Genomic DNA, 20,134 nt, shown 5'->3' with positions numbered 1-20,134 from the left:
CTGCTGACGTCCGTACGTACCAAGACATTAATAAGGTTAGATTTTCCATATCAAAGCCCACAGCAATTTATCAAGCTTTACAGCCATATAAATTTGGCGTATGCGATCAAAAGCAACAAATACTTTACCTTTCGTTTATATAACATTCCGCTGAAACTCTATCGAACCCCCATGCACAACGAAAGCTAGCGTGCAGCACTTACATTTGAAACCATATATCATCCACAGCACAAAATTTCCGAAAATTGATAGCGTTGGATGCACATAAAAAAAAATTGATATTTTTTTCAATTCAAGATGTTTATTCACGAGTATATTGTTCTTAATCCTTGTTCCAATAGAGTTAAGTAAAGAGTCGATGAAAGTAGTACTGAGAACGAGTCGAAGCCAAGACAGCATGCAGGAACAGTCATACAAACACGCTGCGCATGCTCAGATGGTATGATTCTGTATCGAGTGCTCTGTGGGGATCTGTCTTCTACCTATCTGGGCGGTAAAATTAAGTGTAACAAGACCTGGACAGTGTCGGACGTGAACCTGTGTAGTGTGTAGAACATCGAGGACGTGAAGATAACAACACAGAACAACGAAAAGTGAAAACATGTGTTTCGGAAGTTCCGCATAAAATTGAAAGAGGAGAGAGCAAAGTGAATAGTGCCAGCACATGAAGAGAACATCGATGACAGCTAGGAGAGATCGCAGACCTGCGCACGGCGACGCGACGCCTCCTCGTCCCCGCTACCGGCCTCCACTGCTCCCTCTTTAGTGATTTCGATGGCCGGTATCCCCGATTGCTAATAGGTACCACACGGTCATTCAACACATCATTGATAACAATAAATGATCATGATAATGATTGTGATCGAGTGATCGGATGATTATATTAATTTGTTAAAATAAACCGCTGAAGCACGAACTGATCAGATAAGCGGACGAGAATATAACAATAATTAAGAAGGATATAGAAACATAGTTGAGTATATGAAGGCAATATAAATGAAGAGCAAGAGAAGCCGCGTAGTGAAGCCGAAGTGAATAGAAATGCTGCCGTGAAAGCGTACCCTTGCTTTCGAACTGTCATAATACAGGCGAATGAATATTTAATTTGTATCTTCTCGTATGTACCGTATGATCTATAAATGATGTGTAAATGATTTTATTAGTCTTATACCTAATGATACTCGTATCTGAGTAGTGTTATGTTAACGATAGAACTATCAGGTATGTCTTTCAGTACAATGTTGCTTTCTCTCGTTCAAAGAATGTCTATAGAAAAAAATAAAAAATATATATCATAAATATTTATTTCAAAAACCAATTCTATAAGGTTTTGGTCTATTTCATTTTTTCAATCTCTAATCGATAACTTTTCAAATCTAATTAGCTATGATATGTATATTTTAACTAAACATATGAAACTTTTTAAGTTTATTCAATAAATGAATATGCATATAAGTTAGCTAACAAGTACTTTTCCTCTACGGTTAAATATTGTATTGGTCTACTTTGATATGTACAAAAGCATACTTAAAAAATATTATTTTATGTATGTATTATAAATTGTCTACGTAAGTAAATACGCATATTACGATGCTATTAAAATACGAGCACACTGTGTAAAAAAATATATAAATAAAACTAATAAGTTAAATAAAAACACTCCCAAAATTAAAATTCGATAAATTCTAAACAAAACGTGTCAATATGTTATTAAAATAAATAAAAAGTATATAAAAGACGTGTTAAAATTCCTTACCGAAGGGGTTATTTTGTCGAATATACTCTTTAGGAGGCCTGTGCCGAATCCGCTCGTGGGCTACGGAAAGGTGTATAATAGTTATGTGAGAGAAAGAGGTTATTACGTTGCACGTTAAGTTAATGAGCTCGATGAGAGAAACTGTGTCACAAATTACAAGCTCTTTATCTGTCTAAGTATTTAGGTATCTGTAGGGTGTCGTGCGCTGTTAAGTATCGGCCAATAGCACTAGAGACTACAGATCTAGTCGCAAGCAGTAAACATTTAATTTTGACGCTCGAGCCGAGTGCATAGCTATAGGTAACAATCGATGGCGCGCGTGGTTTGTGTTTGTATCGTTTGGCAAAGAACTACTCGACATTCAGAAGATGCCAGCGACAGAACCACAGAAGGGAGTATGTATAAAGAGTGCAGTTTGCAACACCGATATAACGCGAAAGGCTATTAGTTAAATGTATCATTTGTCAAATCTCTACGGATATTTGATATTGATTGCAAGTGATATTACAGTTCTACATAAGTGGACCCTGACCTATGAAACTTTTACAAATAGCTTTTCACGTATGTAGAGAGCATATGACATTGATTTTTATAAAGACAGCTAAGAAGACACAAATGGAAAGACCGTAAATGAATATAAAAAATAAAAATATGAAGCTTCTTATACACATTATAAATATATTAAAAAATGTTTAAATACTGGGCAAATGATTTTCGAAATTTACACACAATATATCATTATACGACACTGATTTGCGAACTAAATATACACAAAGTGCTGTGCCAACATTATACAATTCAATGATAAAATAGTAATTAACATAAATACCACCATTCTGATAATAAAATAAATAATTCGATAAACAAAGCGTTATAATTTATTAAGGAAATATATTATTAAAAGCTGAAACTTTATATTTAATTAAAATATTACGATATTACTTTGTTATACATGTATTTATTATAAAAAATCCAAATGATTTCAAAAAATGTATGTACATAGTAACATTAAATAACATAAAATTTGAATAAATTATCACCTGAGTCGTTTGAGGATCGTGACGGTTGCTTGTCGGGAATATTTCTTTATCCGATAAATTTTCGTCGTGTTCTATCACTTGCTGGTGTTGTTGGTAAGGCTGTGGACGTTGGCCTCGATAGCCAGGCGTTGGCTGTGTGGCACCAGGACCGGGTCCACGGGGTACTCTTGAGGCGACACCTCGGAGTACAGCAGGTGGTATAGGAGTTGGGGCACTATCACTCGACTGGCTGTCCCGCGATTTAGTTCGCACCTGTAACCCGTAACAGTTAAATACCTAGGTATTTTCTTTTGCACAATTTGTCCGTGAAATAAAAACATAAATAAATTATAGCACACAACGCTTTGTGCCGTTGACGGAAAAAATATGTGCCTATATCAACAACACAGCGCTCAAGTAGCCAGTCTAAGCCTTACAGTACTCACAGTGACGCATTTTGGATTGAGGCCGATCAATTTGCCAATGTCGATGAGAGCATGATCACCAGTCGGCGAATCGACATCAGTCACCTTCTTGCCGTCGGCATACACTGCGTATCCCGTAACAGGCCCAGAAGCGGGAGGCCGAAGCACCGGCTGCCACGTCACAAGCAGTGTGCCATCCTGAGGTCCAGCTTCCACCTGCGACACCGCACCAATCACCACCAACAATCCAGCTATTTTCGTAAGGCCAATTGGTTTATGACAATGTATTTATATATACTATTAAGCCACATCGAGGGAGGATCGACAAAACAAAGGGACTACTAAGCTACCAACAACGTGAGCGAAGTCAATCAAAATTTGTCCTGGCGCTGGATTAATGGTTGCGATTGACGCGACTTCCTCGAAATTTTCCATTGTGCCGCGTGCTTTGAGGTCGTGATATAGTACTCGAAAGGGGCGGGGTTGTGTATGACTTGTGGAATCGTTAATGTTAGGAATTAACCACACACTTGGTGAGCGTTAGAAAGCATTCTTTAAGTGCGTGTGCTAAAACGCCGATTGGTTATGTTTTGAGAAGCAGTTTTGTAATTTCTTATTATTTACATAACTGTTTCTTATTGAGTCATTACAATCCAGATAATAAATAAATAAATATGAGCTAATTAGTCATAATAGGTAAGGTCATATTTTCATATAATGGCGAGCAGGATGTGAGTGTGAAGTGTAAAAAATTGTCGAAAGCATGCTTAAATCATTTCATGCTGAATTGATAAAATAATATTTATGTACCATTATTTCATTAGGTGGATCAGGCAGGCCTTTAGGTAAGGTTCTGAAGTCAGTATAAGCACCAGGGGCCTCTTCAATGGGAACCCCAGGAAGACCCGCTCTTAAATGCTTAGCTCTGACTGTCACTCGATACTGTGTACTGGGTGAGAGGCCTGTTATCGTATGCCGATAAACACCTGGCTTCACAGTTCGAACCTAAAATATATGCCTTGGTTAAACTCATTTCATAAATCGAAATTCTTAATGTCAAAAACTAAAAATATTCTACAATCCTAAGATAATTCTTAGAAATTAATTATCTTACTTCGACATTATTAACACAGACGACGTGTTGATGGTTAGAATTTGCTGGCAACCATGATATTACGGCTTGGGAACAGGTTACTCCACTAGCCCTTACACAGGTAGGTCCCATGTTCCCTGTGTCTCTTCCTATTACCATAGTGCAGGCGGCGTCCCTTGATGTACGCCTTGTGGCTGTTACCGAACGGACGCTAATTCGATGTGGCTTTGGAAACATAAAACATTCAATCAATGTAGTAGTAAATACACATAAATAAAATAGTGAAACAATTTTCGTCAATTTCGAAAAAGTAATTAAGAAAAATATGAAATAAAAAATTGATGAAACTAAATGTGATTTTACTAAATATGAAAAGTAAATATATAAACAATACCTATAATATAAAGAATAATTACGTTAATTATTTATCAATTATTCTAAAAATAATGACTCACTCGATTAGCGTCTACGCCTTCGACCAAAGCACGTGTGCGTTCCGTTGCCTTGACAGTAGTTTTCAAGACGCCATCGACGTAGACATGGTAGCTTTCGATATTCGCTTGCTGGACCCCTTCGGGCGCCGTCCAACCAATCAGCACAGACTTGTTGAGTTGTCTCTCGAGGGTGAGCTGGCGCGGTGCGGGCACTAGCGACGAGAAAAACAGCTTGGCTGTTCAGGTCCGAGGGTTGATCGCGAGTAGGAGTTAGCCAAGCAGGCGAAGTGCGAGTGATATGCCAAGAAGCGTGCAGCGAAATCCGATGTAATAGGATGAGGCAATTAGGAAAGGGTAAAGGTTTAACTATAGATTTCTATGGCTACATTATAAAGAATTCATCAAGTTGATATAAAATCTTGCTATATAGATCTTCCCATTTAGATCTTCGGCATTCACTATAGCTAGAGTTTAACTTTATAAGTCATCAAACATTATTGTTGGTGCATTTAATTATGTGTGTGAATTATCATGCGATTAGAATATATTGGGATTTAACTATTATAAAAAAAACTTTATAATTAAAAATAAATACTACAAATAATTTAATGTTTGATCGGGTATGACTGTAAATACCTAAAGTTTCTAGGTAATTACTACTTTGGAATTTAGTGGAGTCAGTGTGTTAGGAAACTAAACTTATTTAATATACTCTAAAAATGTATTTAACGAAAAATTAAAAATTCATGGTTTTAAAGGAAACACTATCTTACCATTATCATCGTCTTCAGGCCCTTCACTAATGTCTGCCATCTCACTAAGACGTGCCACATCTCTACTAAGGGATAAATCACTTATAGCTGTGGTTGCAGTCTCATCAGCATCACGTAAAGTAGCTACGACGGCCTAATGATGCAATAAATATGAAATAAGAGCACATTACAATTTCGAAATTGAACTCTATATGTATACATTACGACTTGAAGTCGAAATAAGACAGTACTAATATTAGCGAAATTATATAAAAAAGCAAACTTGACGTAAGCAATTTTATTATTTAATATATGTGTTTAAATTTTTTGATAATTATTAAAAATATTTTGTTTTCACAAATCGCTGTTTATTTATATTTTGTTATCTTCGACTTGTAGCCGTAATTATACATAGAATTTGTTGTGAGTAATATTTCGATACCTGATGGAATTCCAATAAATCATCACCAACCAGACGTTGAACAAAATTTGCAGGCACTAGACCACGTCGACCATCTAGTAATTCAGCATCAAGCATAGTTGCATTTGGATCAGGTGGACCCCAAACTAGCAAATAATCTCCAGCACAGATGGATAATTCTCCTTCAGTATTTTCGACACTAAAAAAATTACTGTTATTTATATGAATATTAATATCATATTTAAATTAAATGGACAAATAACCTACTCAGGTGGCTCGTATGAAAACCTCGCTATATAAACACAGCAACGGCCTTTCCCTGGTATATCCAACATATCAACTTGTGGTTCAGATGGCGCACCACCGTTCATATAATGGGTATTTCGAACTGAAATTTAGAAATAATAATAATTTATAGCTGAACAAAAAGTTTTTATTTCCACATGTATGGTAATATACGACAATAAAAAACATACCGTCTACGTCCAATATATTATTTGGTAAAAGTCTTATAGCTCTCGGACCTCGGTCGTGAAGAAATGTGTCTAAATTTCCTATTCTATCAGTTCCAAATTGGCTATCTAGTCCTAAGTTCCAAGTTGGTTGGTGCGGTGTAACGGGCGTAGCAGCTCTAACTATTGGTGGATTATTTGTCCCGTATCTGCTTAAGCCAAGATCAATTTCATCTATAGGTTTAAGTTTAATATTCATAGTATTTGTTCCCAAGCCACTCGATAAGAGAGGATTCGTATAGGTTCCAGGTCCAGTTCCGTATGCGTTGGTTCCTGTTAAGCTCGTATTGAGACCTCCGATTTGTGTTCCTCCCGTTAGATTAGACAGAGCATTTCCAAGGGCACTAGGTAAATGACTTTGTATGCCAGCAAGAGTACTCGTAAGTCCTCCAGATAAACTTGTTGGTGGATTATTTAAGCAGCTGGAAAGTCCTGACCCAGCCATAGTTCCGGTCATAGAAGGGCCAACTAACGTTGATCCCAAGCTCATAGCGGAAACATTTCCTGTTATATTTTGAAGATTTGACTGTAGACCAGCCAGAGTACTGGAAATTTGACTGATATTGTTTACGAGTGGAGCAGTAACAGGGTTTGTAAACGTAACCTGATGGGTATTGGACAAGCCATAAGAGGCAGATACGGGGTTTGAGTAGGAAGGGTTGTGCGCACTCATAGAGTAGGCAACAGAATTGGAGCTAGGGGCAGTGAACTGTGAAGTGGCATGAAGTGAAGACAAAGTCGGCATGGTGTTGCTCTGACATAGAACTACATGGCCTGCGCTCGTATAAGAATGGGGCAAAGGTGATGGCGTTGGTGAATGAAACTCTCCCAGTGCCTGATTAGATCCGCTCTGTTGTATACCTATACAAAAAATAGGTTGTTAATTATCTTATTTAAGTAAGTAAAAACACGAAGAAAAATTAAGTAATTACCGTGTGTAGTAGATCGAGAATGTTCTAATTCAGCTAAGATGCGGTTGTCTTGTTCAATCTTTGCCATGATACGTTCTATCTCAGAAGCGGGCTGAGCCACTGACGTCGTCCAGGTGGCAGTAGTTGAAGTGCCACGAGCACGCATCGCAGATGACAATTCTAATTGTAGCTCCTCACAACGAACTGTTTCCAATGCAGCCTTACATACAATAATATTAGTTTATTATGTGTGAATGATGTAGCAGCTATACACAAACAGTTTTCACCATTTATATATATCCCTTTCAAATATTCATTTTCAAATTTTTATCAATTTAAATTTCATTTATTTGGTATCGGCGCAATGTGTTAACGACATGAATCGATATATATCGATGTAGCCGTAGAGGTAACAAATATTTATAAATAAATACCTTTTTCTCTAACTCGCGTACTCTCGATTGCATTTGCTCGACGTTATGTGAGTCATGCGGCGAACGCTGCGCATTTCGGAGTTGTGCAAGCGCATCCGCATGTGCACGCTCTGCGTCAGTACGAGCTCTTTCAGCCTCACGGAGCCGCCGCGATAGGACGTCCGTTTCACCACAACTCGACATGTTGTAACTGCTCATTTTCTATATTTACAAAAAAGTATTATAAGATAAAATTATTCATTTCACATGTTGAATAACATAGTTTTCCAAAAGATTACTTCCCCGTTTATGTTGTCAAATAGTTAATATATAATTTTTATTTTATTAACATTAAGAACTTATATAAATGTACACAAAATTAATAAAAATTATAACTACCCTACAAATTATGACCAGTGGGATGCATTATAAGTTGCAAGTAAGACCAAGCACCATTGTAAGTTGAAAATGTAAAAATACTGTTTATTTATTAATATTTTCTTACACACAAACGGACACTAACAAATGGTAAAGATATACACGTGTTTGTAAATGTGAGAATGCTTGAAGGCTTTTAATAGTTTTATTTGTAATTTTTGAACTGAAAACTTCTTTAGGCGCGTTGTGTTGGTTTATCATAGGGGATAGACTTGTGGTTTCGTGTCATCGAAATGCTAGTGTTAATATAATGAAATCGTTCAAAAGTATACATCATTTAAGTATTGTGGAAATAAATGAGGACAATAACGATTGAAGCTGTATTAATATTTTTTTGCGACATACTGTTTATTTTGATGAATAAAACGCAAAGTAAAAAGGGATAGAGTTATTACTTGGTGTACCAATAGATGTGGAAATTGGACAAATATATTTAACAGTTTCAAGTTTTCATTTCTATCGGCAGTCCCTATGACTGCCTTTTTATCGTGAGCAGTAAAGATTTTTAAGTCTTTTTCTAAGAGTTTGTCTATAACATATTCAAAATATGATTATTTAAAATCCTATGCAAATAGGCAAACAAATAGATTATATTAAAAAAAAAAATAAGATCACAAATTTTCATTCTCGGTCCGATTAATATCATTAAAAAAAATTAACAAGTATCGTAAATAATGATGATAATGAAAGTTATGGTAAGCCCTTTTACAGTCAAGTGTGAATAAACGAGGTCGCGTTACTGGTGTATGAATAATTTATCGATTTTCCGTTAAAATTTACTCGAACAGGTACATATTTGTCCTTCAACGTTTGACGTCATCGATACAAGCGATATGAACTAAGTAACCCATAAAACATCATGGAACCATGGGCAGTTGAGAGGTGTTAACACTGTACTAATGGCCATTACTTGCAAAACGAGAATTCGACGACAATTTCAAAACGATTGATTGATTGATATCTTTTATAACGTCTATTTATTTATTTATGATTACCAACATGACAAGACAGTAATAATTTGAAATCATAAGTGTACAAATTACCTCTGAAGATAATTTCGAAAATACACAAAATTTTCTAATTTTTTAGAATTAATAATATCCTGGGACATTATTCGCACATGGCCATCTGATCCCAAATTAAGCAGAGCTCATATTATGGAAATCAGACAACTGATATACTACATATATTACTTTTCTTTTGTAAATACATAATTATATAAATAATTTCACCCAGACTCGGGACTAACAGATATGTTCATGCACACAAACGTCTGTCCTGGGTGGGAATCGAACCCACAACCTTCGGCGTGAAAGGCAAGTATCTACCAACCACGCCAACCGGCTCGTCGAATTAGGTACGTGTTAGTTTCATGAATATGTTTCAATGTATTTATTTACTTTCAATTAAAAAATATCAATATAACTAACCAGTTATTAATTAATGATTTATTAAAATGAACTATCGTATGTATACGACATTAAAAACAGACATATATTGCTAATCAACTATTTATATAAGAAGAGAGTAGGCCTTAGCCCAGCAGTGGACATATACATTGCGTATAAAATAGAATCCTTCATAATACGAAAATAAAATCAATAGAAAGCGTACAACGAACTCAACGCAGCCGAATATCGCTATTATCCGCCGCCGTCTCGTCTCGAGCGAAGAAAAAGTGCGGTGACCTGCTCCCTTGGAGCTCCTTACAAAGGAGGGGAGGCCCCACAAAGCTTGGCAGACACTCCGGCGGCGGAAAATTGGGAAGGCAGCCAGCGACTACGCAATATGGCGCGCCTGAACAAATGTCTTTCATGCTTAAAGAAAGATATATTACGTCCTCTTTGGGCAGTACGGCAAAGAAACTTAAACCCAGCGTAATTATGCCCACATGAAAATTTAATTAGAATCGTGAATGAGTGTTTATTTAGGTAATAAAATAACGGTTTAATGCTGAGTGTATGTTCGTTTTGCATGTTCTTTATTTGAATATAGGCTTAATTTTTTACTTTTTTATTTGATCTGTAATAAATTTTACTTATTAGTGTGAACTATAATATATTTATTAGTAACACGATTTTTTTATATCAGTCTAATATTATAAATGCGAAAGTATATCTGTCTTTAACTGCATGATAAAAGTGCTTATGGGGCTTATCGTCAGTAGTTATTGATTTTCATATATCTTTGATAGCGTAATGAAATTTGACAGAGCAGAAGCCTGGTACCCGAATAAGGACATAGAAAGACATATAAAAGACGCATACCGCATTCCATATAGTCCAGGTCATATTCTGGGGCATCATATATATATGATGATATATATATATATATATTTAAGAGGATCTCCAACTAGGAAAACACATAACAAGCTTTAAATACAAGTCTTATGTGCTCCCTCAGTTACAGAAACGCACAGCATCGAAATGACAAAGATGTAATCTGTCAAATGATTTTAATTAATATGAATTGTTTATGGTTTTTGATTAATGGAATGGGAGAGGAAGATGAAGAAATAGGGATTGGATAAGAATATAAATAAAGAGTAGTTGTTAAAGTTGTGACGGTTGACTGAGAAGGAATTAGAAGAGGTATGTCCTCTTCTACAGCACAGATCCCGAGTAAATTAGAAGAAGGTTGAGGAATTATGTTAAATTTTTTGGAGTTATATTTTCTAAATAATGACCTATGTATGCTGTTACACTTGCGTCAGGCGTCACATCTTTAAGTAATTTCAATAGTTTTCCAACGTAACGTATCGAAGATATTTAATTAAATGTTTTAATGATATCACATTAAAGAGGTTATTATGAAAAATATATATTATATTAATTGATTATTGATTTAAAAACACCTACCTAAGACGCCTAACAAATATTGTACTAGCACTCAATATTGAGACTGAATCGCAATTCTAAGGGTAATTCTATTCTAATGCTAATATTTAAAAAAAAAACAATGAAAGATACATAATCGTTTTCTTCTTACATCTCTTACAAACACTTTTTAATACAGCCTAAAACATATACCCGAAACTAAAAGCTGAAAACAAGAGTAACTTCAAATTGGAACATTTTAGACTACAATTAAAAGTAAAAACATAAAACTTGATACAATAAAGGATTTCAATTTCGTCCCAACCGTGGAGTTGCGCCACAAGAAACGGGCGGGATTTCGCAATCCGTTTACCGTCTATTTCGGTAGAAAAGACCGTAAAACCCCTCAAACTTTTCCTGGTTGCGACCCTTAATGGTACAGTGAAAGCAAAAGTACGAACTGATTTGAAACACTGTGTTGCTTCAGGTTTCAATGTTTGTGTGTTTTCGAATTATTTCAAATCAAGTTCGAATAGTCTTTTTTATATGTCACCGCTGAATTTTTTGTCCTAAAAAAGTTTTTACCGACCAAACAATATTTTTACCGAGCCATAAAAAATACGTACAATATTATGTCGCTTATTCTGAATATTTGTAATTTTTATTCATGTTAAAGAAATAAAGCACTGTTTATGCTTTAAGGTGCAGTGCTCAAACAACGCTCGAATAATTGCAACGAGGGAAACCTATTATTGTGAACCCATTAAAAAGTACGGTGTGCCACATTTGTTGAATATATGCAATCTAAAATAGTCCTTATTTCAGAAGCCGTAAGAAAGAGTTTGCTATCCATCGTAACCTCTTTCATTTATCGGACAAAAGCCATAGCACTTTAGCGTTGTTAATTTGTAGAGCCCCACACTTACTAGTCAAGTTGAAAATTTATGGTGTGGTTCAAATCAAACCGCCACCTATATGGTTTTGGTTTATGTAATTACGTTACAAATTAAACTTATATACTTGGTTGAGATAAATTAAAAGTCATTTATTTTTACTTTGGAAGAAGATTCTTCTTAAAAATTGGTTAATTTAGTCCCGATAGTAAAATTAATTGTTGATGTAAATATGAAACATATAGTCGCGTTCGTGCGAGGGGTAAAACCGACTTGTATACCGTGACGTCAGACGGCATGACGTTCTTTAATGCCGTCACGTCCCCTCTCCGCTGCCCCTCTTTACCCCCTTGTGAGAGCGTGGCGCATAAACACTTCGCTGTTTTATATATTGATTAGATAATTTTTATTTGTTTTAATAACGAAACTCAATGTTTCAATTTATTTTACTTCATATAAGTATTCTTTAATTTTACTATAAATTTTGATGTTCAAAATCTTCCGGCCCGTTATTACTACATTATTTTCATCCATTCCCTTAATTGAGAATTTCTTGAAAGATAATAAAAAAAATAAAAAATAGTCTAGTCTAATTCTTCGAAGCAGAAACGAGTTAATTACTAATTTTTCAAGTTCCGAACTGCTTTAATGGTTTCATTATATCGTACAAAGTATTAAAACATCAATTTCGTTAAGCTAGTAAGTTTTTACAGGCGGACGATACGAGCGGACGGTAAGTTCGGTAATATAAGTTCAACTGGGTGGCATATGTTGTTCACTTATAACCGATACTCGCTTCTTGAACACTTTGTCCAGATATTGAGAAAATTTTGAAATATATATCAAAGAAACAGCAATAAACATTTTAAAGAATTTTCTTAATTATTAAATGTAGGTGCATCCAGTGTTGAATGTTTTACTATTTATTGATTACAGCTGAAGTATTATCAGAGGATCAAATGACGATACCAAGAGGTGTGAGATACCAGGAGGTGAGAGGTGTTTTTCGTCCTTCATGTAACTTTAATATATTTGATAAGCTCAACATAGTTTTGTTCGTAGCTCAACCAATATCTAGCCTGAACAATTTAGGTTGTAACGCAATTAGATTGTTATAGATATTGCCTCTATTTTATTTAATATATACTGGAGATTTTAAATACATTAATATGATTTGTGCAATTATATATTACACTTATGTCAGTATTTAAATTATAATGTCAAGTATTTATGTATTTTACACTTGTATATCTATTCATATGTATAATAAAGCAGTAGCATCAGTGTGTACTGTACATTGAATTAATTTATGTATTATTATTAATTATTGAAAGATATTATTTGAATATGGGCGAAAACTAGTTGTTTATCTAAATAAATTCTTTTCCATTTTTTGTCTGTCTGTCTGTCTGTATGTACACGTTAATCTCCGAAACTACGGAACGGATTATTTTCCGATTTCCAAAGGTAGATTAAGCTCAGCTTGGATTTAGGCTTTGTTTCATTGAAATTAGATAACAGTGAAAAAAGTTATCGTCATAAAGATAAATTAAATTTTTCTATAAATTTAATGTAACAGTAGAAACCGTGAAAGCCTGTAGAGCGGGCGATAAAAAAAGAGTAACGGTTTTTTTTTAATATATTTAGTATTAAAACCGATTTTTAAGCAGACAAAGTCGCTGGCACCACCTTGTACATTATAAAAACTATCTTAAAAAATATAAGCTTTTGAAAGTAAAATCTTATTTAAATGAATGGACGAATGTTATCTTTTGAATGCTTAGCTCTAGTATAGAAAATGAAATGTTTGCTTATAATATTCCCAGCGTTTACCTTTGTTGCTGATGTAAATCAATCATCCTTTCAATTGGAATAGAAAGCCTTTGATGTACTCTTAAATGTTAAAGTTCGTTTAACGACCGTTCTACGTCCACAAACTTAATATTACTTGTAGCTATGACTTAGTAATGAAATCACAATTATTTTTTTTACACAAGGCCTACTGATCCCAAACTAAGCAGAGCTCGTACTATGGAAACCAGACAACTGATATACTACTTATACCAATTTTCTTTGGTAAATATATTTAGATAATTACACCCAGGCTCAGGATAAACAGACATGTTTATACACACAAATGTTTGTCCTGGGTGGGAATCAACCCGCGACCTGCTGCTCGAAATGTAAGTATCTACCAACCACGCCAACCGGCTCGTTTCGGCTCAGCCAAATTGCGTAAAACACGTGGATATCAGCCAAACCAGTGAATCTTTCAAATCCAGACAAAAATTGATGATTTTTCATGTAATTTATATGCATTGTATTTCGCGGTCAACTCTAAAAGAAAACGTTAGGAAATATGCTTGTGTCAGATAATATCCTAACTATCCACTACAATACAACATATACACTTGGTGGTAGGACATTTGTGTGAGCCCGTACAGTGGAATGGTAGTGCCCACCACCGACATAGATTAGCTCTTAACAGCACTACTTAGTCTGCTGCATTCCGGTTTGAAAGATGAGTGAATCAGTGTAAAATTTTTTTTTTTATAGAATATATAGGCGGACGAGCAATTGAGCCACCTGATGATAAGTGGTCGCCACTGCCCATAGACATTGGCATTGAAAGAAATGTTAATCATCGCTTACATCGCCAATGCGCCACCAATCTCGGGTAATAAGATGTTATGTCCCTTGTGCCTGTTTACACTGGCTCACTCACCCTTCAAACCGGAACATAACAATATCAAGTACGGCTGTTTTGCGATAGAATATCTGATGAGAGGGTGGTGCCTACGCAGACAAGCTTGCACATATCCCTACCACCAGTAAAATAACAGGCACAAGGGACAAAACGTCTTAGTTTTAGTTCTTAGATGAATGTTCGCAGTTGAGACTACTTATCAGGTAACAATCAAAAAGAGGAATGAACCCAAGCCTTATCATTTGTTAAGGGGAGGAATTTTTTCAATGTATTTTATATATAAGTATCGCTTTGCAAGCTACTATTGGAATTATCAGTTTTAAAAATACAATACATAATTAGATAGAGCAAAAATTGAAACACTATGTATATTAGTGTAAATTGGTGCTTCTCCGGATTTAAACCCCCGATTTTTGGTTAAAATTAACGTGTATTCTGAGTCAGTTGATTCTTATACTCTAAGAATTCTTAAGAAATTACTTTAAAAAGTAAACTTATACGTTTACTTAATTTATTCATTATACTCTTAGGATTCTAAAATAAAATCTAAAATTACACTTAACTGTCCGTGAAACTCGTCTACCTACGATTCTAAGTAATATAATATCTTTATAACGCCCCCTCTTTCTCTCTAGACTAAATTGAAATAGTTCTAGTAATTATATAATATAATAAACTAGTTACGCTTAACCTACGTTAAACGCTGGTCCGCCCCCGTGGGCCGTAGCATATTATATAGACTATAAAATTTCTTAATTAATGGGCTATTTAATGCCAAAAAAGAAATTCAATGCTAATTGATCTTGAGATTAGCGGGACCAATACACCCAAACTCTAAAACGTTATATAATAGTACTTATAGACCTGTCGTATTGCCACAAATAAACGAAAGCTTAACAGGATCGAATTCGCAATGTTTACATTACCATACCATTAGACAACCTCTACATAGTTGAACAATTGTTTTTCTACAAATAGAGCGTTATACAACTATAATATTAACTTACTACAAATAAAATATTAACTTTACTTATAGCAAAAATAAACTTCAGAATTAAACTGCACGTGCCTGGTTCGAAACAGACCTTGAACCTTGGTATTTCCGATAAATAATTTGCCGATGTTTATCCATTGGTTTTTTTCACTTCCTACCCGTTTTCTACCCAGTAACATATTATACATTATTCTAGATTCAAGTAATAGTAAATATTTCTGTTAAGTTTTCAATGGCGGCATGGCGGTGGTAAATTTACACTCTCGTAAGCAATAATAGTCTGTTCTGCGTCTGATTTCTATCAGTCAGTATTGGATCTCTTAATTTGTCTAGAAAAATTATGGAACAGTGTGCTTCTGTGGTTTTGGGCATATGTATACATTGTATGTGTCCCCAATATATATATATATATATATATATGTATATATATATATATATATATATATATATATATAGTAAGAAAAAGACTTACAACACCATAGAAAACATTTGTTGCATTTTTCAAAAAAAAAAAATTATAAACTTTTCCTTAAAAGGGTGATAGGGGAAAAAATCATATTAAAACTTATTTAATATGTACAGAGACAAAACGCCATTGTGTTTCTAATCGTCACCATGATCAGTTTATATCAGGAACACGATCAGGAGACCAATTCAACTAATTTATAGCGATTACGATACGTTTCCAATTCAATTCCAATCCAACTTTGACTATTCTACATCTATAGGATCAGAACCATGTGTTACCATATATGTTAACTTTGTGTCAATATTGAACAATTAAATTAAATAGCAGGATAATTGGTAAGCTACGACTACGACCCGTTTCGATAAAATGCCAATTTGTTAGTAGAAATCCCCAGCTTATATTTGATTTAAATATATAATGGTCAAATTACCTATAACATCGTTTGAAGTAAGCCCTTATATTGTTATATAACAAGCAATATCAATTGCTTTTTAAAATCAAAACAAAATTCTTCTCAACACAATAATTTACTGGCATATATACATCTTGGAAATCGCGTTCCCCTTTTACCGGATGGTTCATCTCTGAGTGAAGGATCATCGTTACATTCGATCAATCATATCTGATGCGAACGAGTTAAAAGCGATAGGATTTCACCGATCTTTCAGTGTTATATTTATATATTTATTACTGGTGGTAGAGCTTTGTGCAAGCTCGTCTGGGTAGGTACCACCCACTCATCAGATATTCTACCGCAAAACAGCAGTACTTGGTATTGTTGTGTTCCGGTTTGAAGGGTGAGTGAGCCAGTGTAATTACAGGCACAAGGGATATAACATCTTAGTTCCCAAGGTTGGTTTTTTTTTTTTATATATTCGCCGGGAGGGCAAATGACTCTACTCCACCTGATGGTACTACTACTACCACTTGTAGTAGAGTCCAAACGCGACGACGGCCAGTACAGACGGGAAAAACGTTCTGCACTAGCCGCCTTCGCCTTGCCGGCCCGCAAGATGCCTCTTCACGCCTCGTTTGAAGGAACCCGGGTTGTAAGAGGAGGGGAACACGTGAGCTGGTAAGGAATTCCATTTTTTGGAAGTGCGACAAAGAAAGGAGTTGATTGTGTGTGTGTGTGTGGCGCATTGGTGATGTAAGCGATGGTTAACATTTCTTACAATGCCAATGTCTAAGGGCATTTGGTGACCACTTAGCATCAGGTGGCCCATATGCTCGTCCGCCTTCCTATTCTATAAAAAAAAAAAAAAAACTTCCTATAAATACAATTGGTTATATAACAATATAAGTGCTTACTTCAAATGATGTCATAAGTAATTCGACCATTATATATTTAATTAAATTAGTTATAAATAGTAAACAAATAATAGGTATTTGTAAATATTAATATATTATGTATTTATTATTACATTATATAGATATGAATTGTTTTTTTAAACTTTGAAAATTAAAAAAAACGTGCGCTCTTAGGATAATTTTGCTAAATGAACACATATTATTTCACTAATAGTACGTGGTAAAGTAGCAATGAAAAGAAGTCTTGTTACGATGAAGCTTAATGAGCATGCTCTTTGTCATATATGGTAAACTACTGAGAGATGAATTTCATATTTCATGGTCCGTTCCGTTTTTTCTAAATTATTTTTAGAAAGCCAGAACCTATAGATCAAGTGATAGTACGTGGTCACTTTTGCCCATAGGTACTGTTATTGTAAGAAGTATAAACTGCTTCTTACACATTCAATGCAGCGTTAAAAGGAACTAAGATGATGATAAGATGAAGTCATGTCCCTTGTGCTTATAATAGCACTCACTCATTATACAAAATAAGAGCCGCAGCAATTGAATCATTTAAGCAAATGGGCCTATTGTTGGGAGATGTATTCATGAAAACTCAGCAACTAGCTGTCTATTATGTAAATACAGTACTCAGAATTTACTGTTAACTGTTAACTATCCAAAGCTCCACTGCGGCCGAGTTTGGCAGCGACATCGCGTGCGTGCAACTCTATTGAATATTTCACAACCGAGCCAAGAGTACAACGACCGTTTTTATTTGCCTAGTTTTTGTGTAGCCAATACATACAACGTTTTTATTATTCTGCTTGTTCTATTGCTGTGAAAATTGCGCCTTTATTTTCAATGTTCTCGTTGAAACAAATGAAATATTTCTTGATTGCAATGTGTAAGCTGACAGCGAAAATATTCATAAAAGGTTTGTAGACTAGAATTGTATTTTGAATTAGAATGACTATTTTCATTAATACGATTTTTATCTTAATTGGTATATGATATTTTTAGTAACAGATATGTAGGTTAATATGTTTTAATATGTACTTATTAGTTATGGTCGGTGGCCCAGTAGATAGGGACACGTGGATCGTGGGGTTTTCCAACCAATACAAGATCAGCGTGGTTGAATAAATTCCAAACCAACAGAATACACTTTATTCAAATATGCTCTTACAACCATTTTTATTCATAAATATGCATAATTTTATTGTATATCACAATTAAATTTATGCAGACTGTATGAAAATGAATGAATATAATATTTTCATTACCTGTATCCTGTGCCGTATCTATTAATATTTTTTTCGAAAAAGCTTTATTTTATTTATTAGTAAGTAGAAATCTATGTATGTCGTTCTTATATATTATGTAAATATGTGTTAATGCTTAATTATGGTAACAAATGTAATGAAAATATAAAAAAGCTATATACAATAAGAAAATAAAACTTAAAAAAGGCGCAGACTCAAAAGAAAAAAAATTAATTAAAAAAAAACGAATCAGCGTCCAGTCTGAGATTAAGTTATAAATAACTGATTGCATTGAACGCTTTTGAGGCGTCGTTTTATACTAGTACAATTTGAAATATATAATAAAAATAAAATATGTATAGCATGGCAATATGGCTGTGTGCTTTATCAAACAAATTAGAAGAAAAAAACGATTGTTAAAATATATATTTTTTTAATTTATATCGCTGTGTACAATTCTCTTGAATGCCATCAATCGTTTTTATTACACGTAAGAATCACGGACCTATTTTAAATTAAGTAATATTGGATTTATAGATATTATTAACTTTGTAAATAATCCTGTTTAAAATATACCAGTTATATTATATACTGTGTTTTATGTTAATATCTTGTAACTAGACAAATTGTAATATCACATTTTACAATTAAGCCTCGTTGGTGGTGATGAGGAGTATGGATGTCCTAATTGTGCAGCCACTTGTATAGATTTCATTGTGCCCAAATGTACATTAGGGTGCAATCCCTTAATGTCATAATAGAATGCAGCAAAGGACAAAGGTCTTTACATGTACTCCGAATCAAATGTTAGCATATTTGCACTCCTGTTTGAAACTGTGATTTTTTTAACAGAAAACCCCAATATTTTATCGATTCCATTCGAGCGCTAAAAAGCAGCGCGGTAGTTAACAACAACATATCCACTTTATATCACTCGACATTATAATTCACGGACAATTTAGAGAAATTATCTAATAGAATAGCTACATGAATGATGTCAGATAATTTTTCTGACAAAAAACGTTATCATACACATTACCCATTTCCCAGTAAAATATCTACTAAGCTATAAGTAGATCAGATTATATAGATACCAACGTCAGCCGGTACATGAACCAATTATTAAATGTACGGACGCTTTTATGACGGCAAATCAGATAGGAGTTTTTCCAAGTGGTTATTCTTATTTTAATAAAAGGGTATATTGTTAATATTGATATAATTTTATAAAGATATTCGGTAATCATTGATTTATATACGGATAAGTTAACAAGCAACAGCCTGTTACTGTCCAACAGCTGGGCTAAGGCATCCTCTCTTAAGACAAGATTTGTTCGCTTCACGTGTTCTAGCCAACGCCATGTAGGTCCATCGGTTAGATTAAGAATAATTTAATTGTGATATTATTAAGTATCATTATTAATCTTAATTTTAATGTATTTTGTCCACTCTTCTCGTGGTTTCTTTAAGCCAAGCAGCAGTGCTTAATACGCACATTTAAAGAGGACAGACTTTGTGATCAA

At 34.4% G+C, this 20,134-nt stretch overlaps 1 protein-coding gene across 6 annotated transcripts in view; it reads right to left on the bottom strand.

Moving 5' to 3' along the window:
- Positions 1-20,134, bottom strand: part of LOC126775416 (RIMS-binding protein 2) — a 28,257-nt gene that overhangs the window by 5,635 nt on the left and 2,488 nt on the right. For 2 of the 6 annotated variants that reach the window (XM_050497333.1, XM_050497335.1), the window contains exons 2-14: positions 7,758-7,958; positions 7,345-7,543; positions 6,377-7,273; positions 6,168-6,288; positions 5,922-6,099; positions 5,501-5,633; positions 4,749-4,939; positions 4,315-4,518; positions 4,011-4,205; positions 3,222-3,416; positions 2,797-3,048; positions 1,757-1,816; positions 705-794 (exon numbers count right to left, since the gene is read on the bottom strand). In XM_050497333.1, the coding sequence (XP_050353290.1) occupies positions 705-794; positions 1,757-1,816; positions 2,797-3,048; positions 3,222-3,416; positions 4,011-4,205; positions 4,315-4,518; positions 4,749-4,939; positions 5,501-5,633; positions 5,922-6,099; positions 6,168-6,288; positions 6,377-7,273; positions 7,345-7,543; positions 7,758-7,955 (2,913 nt within the window). In that variant the 5' untranslated portion in view covers positions 7,956-7,958. Of the gene's footprint in view, positions 1-704; positions 795-1,756; positions 1,817-2,796; positions 3,049-3,221; positions 3,417-4,010; positions 4,206-4,314; positions 4,519-4,748; positions 4,940-5,500; positions 5,634-5,921; positions 6,100-6,167; positions 6,289-6,376; positions 7,274-7,344; positions 7,544-7,757; positions 7,959-9,788; positions 9,809-20,134 lie in introns of those variants that run through there. The other 4 variants (XM_050497334.1, XM_050497338.1, XM_050497336.1 and 1 more) reach the window with 4 other exon arrangements.

This window comes from Nymphalis io, chromosome 18, assembly GCF_905147045.1.
Source record: "Nymphalis io chromosome 18, ilAglIoxx1.1, whole genome shotgun sequence".
In the NCBI taxonomy this organism is placed as follows: domain Eukaryota; kingdom Metazoa; phylum Arthropoda; class Insecta; order Lepidoptera; family Nymphalidae; genus Nymphalis; species Nymphalis io.
The sequence above is the reverse complement of the archived record's forward strand: the minus strand, read 5'-3'. Positions and strand labels throughout refer to the sequence as shown.